Genomic DNA, 13,405 nt, shown 5'->3' with positions numbered 1-13,405 from the left:
AAATACTATTTGGAGAATAACCTATGCTAAACAGGTGAGCAATGAAGTTGGATAGGAGATTGGGAGTGAGGTAACTGACAAAAATAGGTCCCAACTTCTTTTGTAGGAAATCTTAGTGTTGCATGTCAATGAAGCTGATAGAAGGTGACGCGCTTATGTATCAGATTGTCAAGAATGTTTGTGGAATGGGAGTCTGCAGATGGTTTAACTGAGACATGACACGAAATGCTTCCTGAAATTTAAAACGAGATAACTGATCAGCTGCTATATTGTATGTGTTTTGACCTGAAATGTATAATTATTGTATTTCAAAGTTGCAAGTACAAGGCGTCGCACCATGATGACCCCTTTCTTTGCTGCTTTTTATTTATAATTTGAACTACTACCATATTATCTGACATAAACAAAAACCTCTTTGCCTTTTAATTTTTCACCCCATATTCCCATTGCTAACACGATGGATCAAAGGGAAGGGTAAGAAAAAGAATCAGCTGTACGGTGGAGCCTTAAACCTTCTTCAATATGAGTACTGATGACATCACCATGTTTCATTGCTGGGGCGTGGTTTTATATGAGTATTGATGACATCACCATGTTTCAATGCTGGGGCGTGGTTTTATATGAGTATTGATGACATCACCATGTTTCATTGCTGAGGCATGGTTTTATATGAGTAATGATGACATCACCATGTTTCATTGCTGAGGCGTGGTTTTATATGAGTATTGATGACATCACCATGTTTCATTGCTGGGACATGATTTTATATGAGTATTGATGACATCACCATGTTTCATTGCTGGGGGTGGTTTTATATGAGTATTGATGACATCACCATGTTTCATTGTTGGACGTGGTTTTATATGAGTATTGATGACATCACCATGTTTCATTGCTGGGGTGTGGTTTTATATGAGTATTGATGACATCACCATGTTTCATTGCTGGGGCGTGGTTTTTTGAATTAGTGGAAGTTGGTGTAGAAACACAGTCTCAAGAAAATCCAAATTTGAAACCATTAACCAAAAAACAGTTGCAGCATTTTGTCATATCCATTGATTTCATCATTGTGTTTGTCTGGATTTACTGGAGTGGAACGTAAGGGGCTCTGTAACTGTTTGAGTTTAGGATGTTGTCCTTAAAAAATTTGACAGATTTAGGTAAAGGGGCATAGGGTAACTTTGCATTTTGTCCCTTGGTTATAGGCGAAGCAGAATCTAATTCTATCCACCTGCTTTGAGCGAAAGGGCTGGTTATTGGAAGATGGCTTTACTGACATCATAATGCATTTCCATTAATTCTTCAATGGGCTTTTGCCATGGGAGATCGACAGCTTCTTTTGGCTTATGAAAAGACTCATCATATGATCGTCAAGCCGAATCTCCATACAATTTACACAACTCTCTAACAAAACTCATGTATTTTAATAAATGGGGAACTTCTAGTGGGTATTTTTGAATTCTAATGCACAGAAAAGCATCGGTCCACTGATTGGTCGACAACGGATATTTTGATTTGGGATTTGGTTGCAAATTGACAACTTCAGGTGATATCAACAAGGTAAAAGGGTCCTTCTTTTGGTATGGTAAAATGCATCTTAAATCAATGTATTCATTAGACCATATTTTAGATTTTATCTTGTTTGATATGGTAACACCGAGAGGAATTCCATCTGACAAGGAAATCATAAACTGATCAAATGTTGAACCTACAGTGCCTACTGGCTCACCTTCATGTGACGCAAAGATTTCAGAAACTAATGATGCATTTTGGGAGTGAAGTCCTGTGTCAGATGAAGCGCTCGGGTGGTCAGTTGTAGATATAGTGCCATCTGTTGGATTTTGCTGTGTTGTATCAATATCATTTGGAACTGGAATAAGTGATGGAGGAGCTAACTGATCCGAGATTTGTTGCTGCTTTAAAATTCCCTGTGCCAGTTATTGGTAGTCAATTTCACTACTAGGATTATTCTTCAGCTCTTTCAGAGGTACTCTAGGTGAGAATGGGGCTTCTAATGTAGTAGAAATGATCTTCCGCCTAGGCATGATGAAATCTTCAAATGTAGAACTGAAGTCATCCCATGTGTCACAAGCCGAGTTGTAAGTTTGCCGTTATCATCGATCTTTAATAAAATGTACAGGTTTTAAATCGAGACAGGCTACTAACAAATAAGTTAATGTTGCTGGGGTTTTAACATTTTTGCTTAAAAACAGCATTTTGCAAATTCTATGGTCGTTATAACGATCGAGTTTGCCAATACAATCTATCATTGGTACATTGCTGTTTGGCATGTTTCATACTAATTGAGGTCGTTCTTTGCCCACTGATTTTGACCGCGGCTTGCTCTGTTTACCCGATCGAGATATAGAGCTCACGACGGGTATGGTCGGTCGACAGGGGATGTTTACTCCTCTAAGGCATATTATCTCAGCTCTAGTATAGACAAAGAAAAGACTAACAAAGAATGAAAATGTTTGGATATCAATATGACTAACACCAACTTGCTGTTCTGGAGAAAAATTATGTTTTAAACATTTTTCGTACTTTGTAAATGGCTCCAAACTGCAATGACGTCTTTTAAAGATAAAGTGACCGCCACACATCTCTGTATTGACAGTTGTGGAAGAGGTTCTACATTTACCTAATTTATTGCTCTGTATGATTTTTCATGTTCAGTTTGAAGATGAAAAATCTAGAAAAAGAAGACAATCAAAGTGGTGATATTACAATCAACGGTACTAAAGGAGAGAAATTCAGTATGTTGGAGAAAGAGAATTTCCACATGAGGAAGTCTTCAGAGAGTCATTCAGATCAAGATTGGAAACCAGGGATAACCCAACGGTTTTGAATTCCGATCCCGACTCTAAAGGAGATGGAGAGAAGCCATGGACCCGACTGAAGCACGACAAGCTATTCAGAAAGAAATGCATGCTGACGATGGCATATATAGGGTCCTTCCCTTTTTTACAGGGTTCGCATGTACTCATATCGTATGATTCAGTTCATATACTATAAACTCATACCAGTACGAATAAACCTATATTATATGAGGCAGGCTACTGACAAACAAGTTGATGTTACAAGGGTTTCAACAGTGTCGTTTTAAGTCAAAATTTTCTATGGTCGTTATAATGACCTAAGTTGCCAATATAACTTACCATTTGGTCAAATGCTACCTGACGTCTTTCATACCGATTGTTAGGCCATTATTGACACACTGATTTTGACTACTGATTACTCCGTTTACCCGATCAAGACACAGGGCTTACGGCGGGTGTGACCGGTCGACAGGGGACATATCTGAGTAACCACTCAGTAATAATATAAGACTGAACTCTATATCATGTTTACCTAATATATACATTGTGAAATAAAGCACATATTGAAGTATATAATTAACAAATAGAAATGTTCAATTAGTAGTTTATCACACACAAAAACAAGCATAAGTGTACATGGATAGATGTATATGATTCAAGGCTACACACAAATTATTGACAAAGTGACATTTCTACTGATTTACCTTTATTTACATTTCATGATTCAAATGTGTCCAATCTGTCTTGATAAATAACTAGTAACACAATCAAATTAGTAATTAATATACTAAGATTTATCATGTTTCACTAAATATAATAATACATATATTGTAAGACATAATTACTAAACAGCAGTGAGAGACTAATGTTAAATCAATTAAACACACACACAAATACATGTTAATTACGCATCATAAACACTGGGCTGTAATTAACACAGGACTGTAATGTACACAGGACTGTAATGCACACAGAACTGTAATTAACACAGGACTGTAATGTACACAGGACTGTAATGCACACAGAACTGTAATTAACACAGGACTGTAATGTACACAGGACTGTAATTAATACAGGACTGTAATGTACACAGGACTGTAATTAACACAGGACTGTAATGTACACAGGGCTGTAATTAACACAGGACTGTAATGTACACAGGACTGTAATTTACACAGGACTGTAATTAACACAGGACTGTAATTAACACAGGACTGTAATGTACACAGGACTGTAATTAACACATGACTGTAATGTACACAGGACTGTAATATACACAAGGCTGTGATGCACACAGGACTGTAATTAACACAGGACTGTAATGTACACAGGACTGTAATTAACACAGGACTGTAATTAACACATGACTGTAATGTACACAGGACTGTAATTAACACAGGACTGTAATGTACACAGGACTGTAATGTACACAGGACTGTAATTAACACAGGACTGTAATGTACACAGGACTGTAATTAACACATGACTGTAATGTACACAGGACTGTAATTAACACAGGACTGTAATGTACACAGGACTGTAATGTACACAAGGCTGTGATGCACACAGGACTGTAATTTACATGCTATGTTTGCATAGGTTAAATATACTAGTAAACGTTCATTTAACCCTTTAACTACCAGAAATTTTCGAGTTTTACTTACTGATACAAATATTTCAAATTGAAATTAAAGCAGTTTCTAGTTATATTTTCCTAATACAACCTCTGCATATTCTGAAAGGAAAAATCTTGAAGATTTTAATTATGCACTAAAATGTGGTGTAACAGTTGCCACGACAACAACAATACCCCACAAATCCCAAAAATGTGTTTTATCACCATTTACGTCACCTAAATCACACAAATTGAATGTTTATCAGCCATCATTTAATAAATTTTAGGAATAGTTGTATTCATATACATGTATAACATGCATTCATGAAATTGAGTGGCATTTATTGTAAATATAATTATACATGTACATTAACATTGAAGTACAAGATGCGCATAAATTACAGTAGACTACCTGTAATTATTTTAAAGTTTTCCTTAAAACTTGATGAAGAAAAATTGAATGAAAATTAAAACTTTCTCTACGCATATTTTTTAGAATATAACTCATAAAAATTTCAAAATGAAAAAAATAAGTTCTAATTATGCAGTGTACCGAATTTTTACAGTTACCATGGGAACTAAATGAGTCCATGAATCACAAAAATATGTTGTGTTGGTTTTTTTTTCCGGTACATTTTCGTTGATTTTTCATCCCTTTCTTCACATGAAAATACAAATTGACCTAACTGCTACAGTAAGTTTTGAATTATGTAGTATGACCTGATGTTATGGTTGCCATGGTAACACAATAGTCCATAAATCGCTAAAATGAGTTTTTCATCCTTTTCTTCCCTTGAAATAGAAAAATTGTTCAATAAACTATCACAATATTTACGTCATGTACGTAATGATATCATAAAAACTAGCAGTACAAGTTCAAATATACATGTAAGGTTTATAAACTACAATACATACAAACCATATGCCTATAGAAATTAAATACCTTTACTCTCCAAATTCTAATATAATATTATTCAGTAGATCATAAATGCGTCAATAGCTTGGTTCGTTTATAATACAATAAGCCAAATACATGGACATTGCATCCGCGCTAGTCACGCTTACTAAGTCCGGGAGTACCGTACGTATGTACATTAGGCGTGGTTTGCGACGGTGAATATATTGATAAAACAGTGCACCATATATTTACAGCGTTATATGATCTAAATTAATTGTTAATGAATTTTTTCTATTTATATTATAAAAATAATGCATACACTGTCTCGCCTCGATCACGCATAGAGAACTACACCATCGGCACCGACACTTTTTTCGCTGGTGTGTCTCACATGCAAGCCGTTTTCTCATCGGACTGAAGAAGTTTCCGATCAGACACTGGGCAACGTCTAAAGTGAGAAATCAATTAGAGAGTAATGCCTGTGAGCTTTCACGGTACCTGGGGTGTTCAACCATAGAATATAAAACGTGTTTCCTGCAGGCACGTATAATAGGGGGAGGGGGTGTTGCCATTCCCCAACTTTTCTCAACACCTTTTAATGTTAAAAGATATATTTGGTGACCCCCTCCCATATTTTATGATAGTATTGAAATATAAAAATGTAAAGTCGAAGTTATGAATTGAACTTGTGTACATTTATTGAAAGGTGCGCAACCCACTATTTAAGAAGTCGAAGTTTGGGATTATTTATGAGTCGGCGCTAATGTATGTAACACCCGGAATTTAAAATTTGCTTCGGAATTTTTTAAAGGTTGCACGTTACCCCCGCATCCCCACCCCGAAATTGGAGAATTTAAGTCCTGATTGTCACATAGAAGAACATTTTTATGTTTTTTGGTTTATCTATTCATTTATCCATTTATTTATTTTTATTTGATCGTCCAGAAATTTAGACAATGGTGTAGGAATTTTTTCCGGCTTCCCCTCCCCATGTTGAAAAATTATGCTACATACATGTACGTGCCTGTCCTGTATAAAATATCTGCATGTCGTAATGCGGTTATCCTGCAGGTCCCTGTGTACTGAGTGTGTACTATATATAATAGATTCCCTTTTTACAAAGTAGTTTCCATATGAGTGAAAAATTCTCGAGAGGGACATTAAACAATATTCAATCAATATAGTACAGTTTCTTGCATGATTTTACATGCAGTGATAATTAATTACTAATGTTTTAAGCGTACACTCTTACTGAACAGTGGAAAAGAATTACTCCTATTGGTCGGGTCACGGTCATTAAAACCTTACTTATCCCAAAATCGAATCATTTGTTCATATCACTTCCTACTCCTAAATAGGAAACAATTACATATTTGTACAAAATTATCTTTGAATTCTTGTGGAAATCTAGTATAGATAAAGTCAAGAAGTCTATGATAACACAAGACTATCTAGCAGGTGGTTTAAAGATGGTTGATATAAACAACTTTATTACATCTCTGAAATGTTCATGGATTAAGAGACTTACTAAGTCTAACTGTCATAAACCTTGGATGAGTACCTTCTTTGCTGTGTATGGAAGTGATATCTTATACAAGCCGTGTTCCTGCCCCTTTAACATAGCTACCCGACATGAAATAGGTCAAACATTAAAGCGACAACACGTGGATAGTGTATACAGTCTGACACGCCGCATAGGACTTCTGGAGAACTCGTACCCAGGAGAACCCGTACCAAGGAGAACTCGTACCCAGAAATTTGGGTACGAGTTCTCCAAGAGAAGTCGTACCCACTAATATCTGGGTACGAGTTCTCCTGGAGAAAAACTTTGTCATTTTATCAAATAGAAATGTGGGTACGAGTTCTCCTAAAGAAAACCTTGTCAATTGTATTATAAAAATCTGGGTACGAGTTCTCCCGGAGAAAAAACATAGTCATTTTATCGGATAAATCTGGGTACGAGTTCTCCTGCAGAAAAAACTTTGTCATTTCTGTCATAAAAATCTGGGTATGAGTTCTCCCGTAGAAAAAACATAGTCATTTTATCTGATAAATCTGGGTACGAGTTCTCCTACAGAAAAAAAACTTTGTCATTTCTGTCATAAAAATCTGGGTACGAGTTCTCCTGGTGAAAAACATCGTCATTTTGTCATATAAATCAGAGTACGAGTTTTCCTCCATGTGCCGGAGAATAGAGGTACGCTATAAAAATGCATTTTCGCAGGTTTAAAATTGGTGTTTAATTCCAATAATTATACTAATTAAATGAAAAACAAAACAAGTATGATCATTGAATTTACTTTTTTTTATTCAATTGAAAGGCATGTTCATAGTAAATTATGTATAATGTAGGAAATCCTCGATTTTTTCAAGGAGAAGTTGTACCCAATACCTAAAATGGTAATGAGATAAACTCGTATCAAAATTTTGATTACTATATAATGACAAACATTTTCTCCAGGAGAACTCTTACCAGAATTTACATGACAATAAAGACATAGTTTTCTCCATGAGAATCCATTTAATAAAATTATTAAGTTTTTTGTTCTCCGGGTGAACTCGTACCTTGATTTTCATAACATTTTTTTCTCTCCAGAACTCGTACCCAGATTTATCAGCTAAAATGACGAAGTTTTTTCTCCGGGAGAACCCGTACCCTGATTTTTATGACAGAAATGACAAAGTTTTTCTCCAGGAGAACCCGTACCCAGATTTTTATAATACAATTGACAAGTTTTTCTTTAGGAGAACTCGTACCCACATTTCTATTTGATAAAATGACAAAGTTTTTCTCCAGGAGCACTCGTACCCAGATATTGATGGGTACGACTTCTCTTGGAGAACTCGTACCCAAATTTCTGGGTACGAGTTCTCCTGGGTACGAGTTCTCCTGATACCCCGCACAGGTATTTAAACAGGACTAGACGGAATGTCGAAGTAACAGGGCGACCATGTTGGATTTTCAGGTGAGACAAAATTATATATATGCATTCTGACACTGCATTGTCATTAATATCGAATTCTATGTGATCAATGAGATGCATGTAGATCTGATCACTGGTCATAATTACATATAATGAATTTGGTATATCGATGCATTCCATTTGAAATATTAAAACTAACTATCGCGTTTCATGTAACTGTACCTTACCAATTTGTCATAATTTTATATAATTCTGAGAGGGGGGATTTGGTATACGATGCATTCCACTTGAACTATAATTGATTGATTGATTGTTTTGATGTTTTCCGCCACACTCAACAATTTTTCAGTTATCTGGTTTGGCGCCCAGTTTTTGTTGGTGGAAGAAAAAACCCAGATACATGGTACCTGGGAAGAGACCACCGACCTTCCGAAAGTAAACTGGGAAACTTTCTCACTTACCGGCGCGAGCGAGATTCGAACCCGCGCCGACCAGGTTAGAGGCCGTGTGATTTTGAGCGCAATGCTCTAACCACTCGGCCACTGAGCCCCCCCCCCCCCCCCCCCCGCCCCACTTGAAATATTAAAATTAATGATCGCAGTTTTTCTTATCGTAATGTAATTCTAGCTTGTCAATTGTTTTAACCTGTCAAAATATCTAGGATTCCCTTTTTTGTTGACAGTAAACTTCTCGTGTGACGCGACACTGGAAATGTTGCACCCCCGGCGCAGTGCCCAGGAAGTCCTACTGGGTGACCTCTGTGAAATTGCCTTAAGTCCGAGTTACATTACCAAGTTTTTCTCCTCAGAAAATAAATAAAGATCAGCTCAATGAAATGTTTGGTTCTCTGTTACCATTATCCATTAACACAGAACCTGGCGACACAATGAAGTCAGCAGAAGCTGTATCGTCGCCTAAAGTCAAACCACTGCTTGATGAACCACGACTCACTACCACCATAGACACTGGGTATAACGCACTATACAGTGTTTGCTGTCTCACTGATGGACAAGTCTGGACACATGGGGATAACGAAATCATGAAGCTCCTCAACCCCCAGGGTAAACTACTGGCATCAATACAAACCAAGTCAGGGTGCATACCAATGGACATAGCAGTGACACGGGACGGGGATCTTGTTTATACTGACTATCTTTATCACACTGTAAACCTAGTAAAGAATAAACAGATACAGACCGTGATCACACTAGAAGGATGGGGACCTCTCTATGTTTACAGTACCTCATCTGATGATCTCCTGGTTATCATGATCAGTGATGATTACAAACAATCCAAAGTTGTGCGTTACTCAGGCTCCACAGAGACACAAACTATTCAATTTAATGATCAGGGTCGTCCTCTCTATTCTTCTGGTCATTTTATTGCTAACGATAAATACATCAGTGAGAACAGGAACCTGGATATCTGTGTGGCTGACTATAAAGCTAAAGCAGTAGTGGTGGTCAATCAGTCAGGGAAACTGCGGTTTAGATACACTGGTCATCCCTCTAATACCGAGAACTCATTTACTCCAGTCGGCATCGCTACAGACAGCCAGAGTCACATCCTGACAGCAGAAAATGACCGTATCCACATCCTAGATCAGGACGGACAGTTCCTCCGTTACATTCAGAATTTAGAACGTCCATTCAGTTTATGTGTGGACATCAGAGACAATCTCTTTGTGGCCGAGTTAGACACTGCTTAAGTGAAGAAAATCCAATATCTATAAACACAGTGTTAATTACACATCTCAACACAGTGTTAATTGCATCTTTGTGTTGGTTACATCTGCATGTAAATTACAGTCTTGTGTATATCACAGCCTTGTGTACATTACAGTCCTGTGTTAATTACAGACCTGTGTACATTACAGTCCTGTGTACATTACAGTCTTGTGTCCATTACAGTCCTGTGTTAATAACAGTCCTGTGTGCATTACAGTCCTGTGTACATTACAGTCCTGTGTTAATTACAGTCCTGTGTTAATTACAGTCCTGTGTTTGTGATGCGTAATTAACATGTACTTGTGTGTGTGTTTAATTGATTTAACATTAGTCTCTCACTGCTGTTTAGTAATTATGTCTTACAATATCTGTATTATTATATTTAGTGAAACATGATAAATTTTAGTATATTAATTACTAATTTGATTGTGTTACTAGTTATTTATCAAGGCAGATTGGGCACATTTGAATCATGAAATGTAAATAAAGGTAAATTAGTTTTGTAATGTACTAAGAAATGTCATTTTGTCAATATTTTGTGTTTCGGGGCTGTACGAAAGACCCCCCCCTCTCTCTCTCTCTGAGTTTGTGTGATATTTATTTGGTGTGAGTGTTGTATTTTATTGGTTCTTTCATTTTACTATAGTATTTTAAATTTAAGGACGGAGACTTGTCAGCGTTTTTTAACGTAGGTGGGTCGCCATAGTTTGAGTGACGTAAAATTTCTGTTGTTAGTTTTTGGAGAATAAACAATTAATAAATGATTTTATTGAAATAGAAATAGCAATTTTGTATCATTTAATAGCAGAATTCATTGAATTTTCAATGCTTCGATAAACGCACGAAAAAACTTACGACAACCATCTTAGCTCTTGCGAACGTAAACAACATGGAAAAATCAAGGCGGCAAGGGCAGTTTGTGAAGTCGGTTACCGCAAATAGATAGAACATTGTCGCCAAAGTCCAGTGAAAAGGATGGGAGAAAAGCATTGTTCTTTTACAGCATGATTATGCAATTCCCTCCGATAAAGACAACAGCATCGTTCCACACCTGGCACTGACAGACGATATGCGACATGTCAAATGCACAATAATACTGTCGCACACGAAGAAGATGTAAGTGAAATGTACACCATCTGTTCTTTTGGGAATAGTAAATCTTTTAATTATTATCTTCCGTAAGGTCAATACAACTCCTGTGTATACTCTATAAAATCGTAGGCCTGCAAAATATTTGTGTACACATGTATAACCTACATGTACGTAGCTTGTACGTCATGACTCTTTACTAGTCAGTGCAGTGTACGTACACGCACATCCACATGGATTTTTAATACTCGGGTACACTGACGTAATGATGTATCAACCAAATTAAACATCGTCAATGAAACAATGATAATTACGTGCATAAAAGATGCACATTTTCTCAAAACCCCATTCCAGTGCTCATGTGTTTATAATTAGAGAGAAATAGTATGGTGTCCCAGTCAGGTCTAAAATTAGTAAATCATCTGATGTGGATTTTTAAAAATTGGCTCTTATTAAAAGTAATAGGGTTGATCATTATCAACAAAAGCACTATATTAAATGTGTTTATAATTAAAGAGAAAAAGTATGGTGTCCCAGTCAGGTCTAAAATTAGTAAATCATAATGTATGAGGTGGATTTCAAAAAAATTAAATCTTAATTGCTCTTATTGAATGGAATGGGGTTGATCATGAACAAATAACAGATTTGTTTTTTTTTTAAATAAGTGATTGTTTTGAGAATCAATAATTTTTAACTATTATAAATATTTTTGAGATGTGAAAATGCATTCATGAAGTGTTTTAATGAAGGGATAGAATGCTTTTCATTTTATATTGAAATAACAATTATCTCTATGGTGAACTGATCAGATGTGTCAATGTCACTTAGATGCCCACTGTTTTGGATGGGCTAAATTACTGTAGAAAGGACGATAAGCATTTAGATGCTCATAAGTATTCAATGTTTTATTACATTGAAATTGCAAAAAAAAAAAAAAAAAATAAATAAATAAAAAAATAAAAAAAATATTGAAAACATTCTATGCATGTTTAAATTATTGAACTAATTTTTTCACAAGGTATATGAAAACCCTAGGGTAAATTCACAGTGGAGAACTGGCAGAAGAGTTAATTTCCAAATAAAAAAAAACTTGATACATTTCTTTTATTAAAAATGTAGACTTCTGATCACAGCATTTCATTAAATATAGATAATGATGACTATCAAAATTTTAGGAAGCAATCAACAGTACTGATGGAGATGAGAGAAGGAGAAAATTCAAGTGTGAGCTCTATTGCATTTGATGAGATTGATATGACAATGGTACATGCACCAGAGCCAACTGTCAAACAGCACTCCAGCCAGCAACATTTTCCTCTTGTATTCTTTGACTTGGAATCAAAAGGATTAGGTTTGTTACTTTTTACAACCTGCCCAATATTCAAATTGATTGTTCAGTTGAGAAAAGAGGTTCTTAATGAATACATGTATTATATTTTGGTGTTAATTCATTTTCCAGCTAGAGATTCTCATATTACACAGCTGCCGTGTGTGGTGAAGAAAAGTTTTCCACCTATACCTTTCCAAAAATACCTATAACAGCAAAAGACTCAGAAATAACAGAAATCGAACATGTTAATGGAAATATGTTTAGCAAAAATGAAAAATGTAGAAGTCAATCCTTGGAAAATGGATGCTCCTCTTAATTTTGTTTCAAAATTTCAAACTAAAGTAATTCTGCATTTACAATAGTAATGTATGAATGTTAACAAATATGAATGTTTATTGTATACTATACTCAATTTAACATGTTCTGTTTATGAGAGAGAGAGAGAGAGACTTGCAAGAATTGGAAAGTAACTGCAAAAATTATGTGCAAACTGCATCAGTAATGATGTACAAGGTGGTGATATTGTTCTCTGAATTTTGATACAAATTAATGTACCAAATAAAATTATCCTATTAAATTTCCATTTTAATTTCAAATGAAGATGATTGAATTTCAACACAATGTGTTTTTATTCATTAAAATGCATCAATCTAAGTTATAATTAAAAATAAGTTTAAAAAGAACTGTATTTCAGTTTTAAGAACTAATGATGGAGAAAATCCGGATTAGACTGTCTGAAAACTCTAGTCCACGAAAGCAGCTAGCTTGTGATTGTAGTTTTTAAAAAAATCATATTTTTCAAAGCATCATAGCAAATTATGACTGATAATTTGCTTATAACACTAATAAATTTTGATATTGTAAATGTAGTCGCTTTAAATGAATGTAAAATTTGAATTTGAAACAAATCTCATCATTTTAAGTAAAATTACTTTCTTGAATGGGTGATGACCTGCAATTTTTTTTCTTGAGGAATAAACTATAAGGAATTGCCTATCTTTAG

The 13,405-nt window shown here is 35.4% G+C and overlaps 1 protein-coding gene across 1 annotated transcript; it reads left to right on the top strand.

Annotated features, from left to right (window-relative positions):
• Positions 1 to 10,843: 10,843 nt before the first annotated feature.
• On the top strand, positions 10,844 to 12,979 carry LOC125666307 (uncharacterized). The gene is made up of 3 exons (XM_056151891.1): positions 10,844 to 11,099; positions 12,248 to 12,423; positions 12,532 to 12,979. Exons 1-3 carry the CDS (start codon positions 11,053 to 11,055, stop codon positions 12,609 to 12,611), a joined length of 303 nt encoding a protein of 100 aa, XP_056007866.1. The 5' UTR covers positions 10,844 to 11,052; the 3' UTR covers positions 12,612 to 12,979.
• Positions 12,980 to 13,405: the final 426 nt, after the last annotated feature.

This window comes from Ostrea edulis, chromosome 10, assembly GCF_947568905.1.
Source record: "Ostrea edulis chromosome 10, xbOstEdul1.1, whole genome shotgun sequence".
Classification (NCBI taxonomy): Eukaryota; Metazoa; Mollusca; class Bivalvia; order Ostreida; family Ostreidae; genus Ostrea; species Ostrea edulis.
This window is presented reverse-complemented; position numbering and strand designations above follow the sequence as displayed.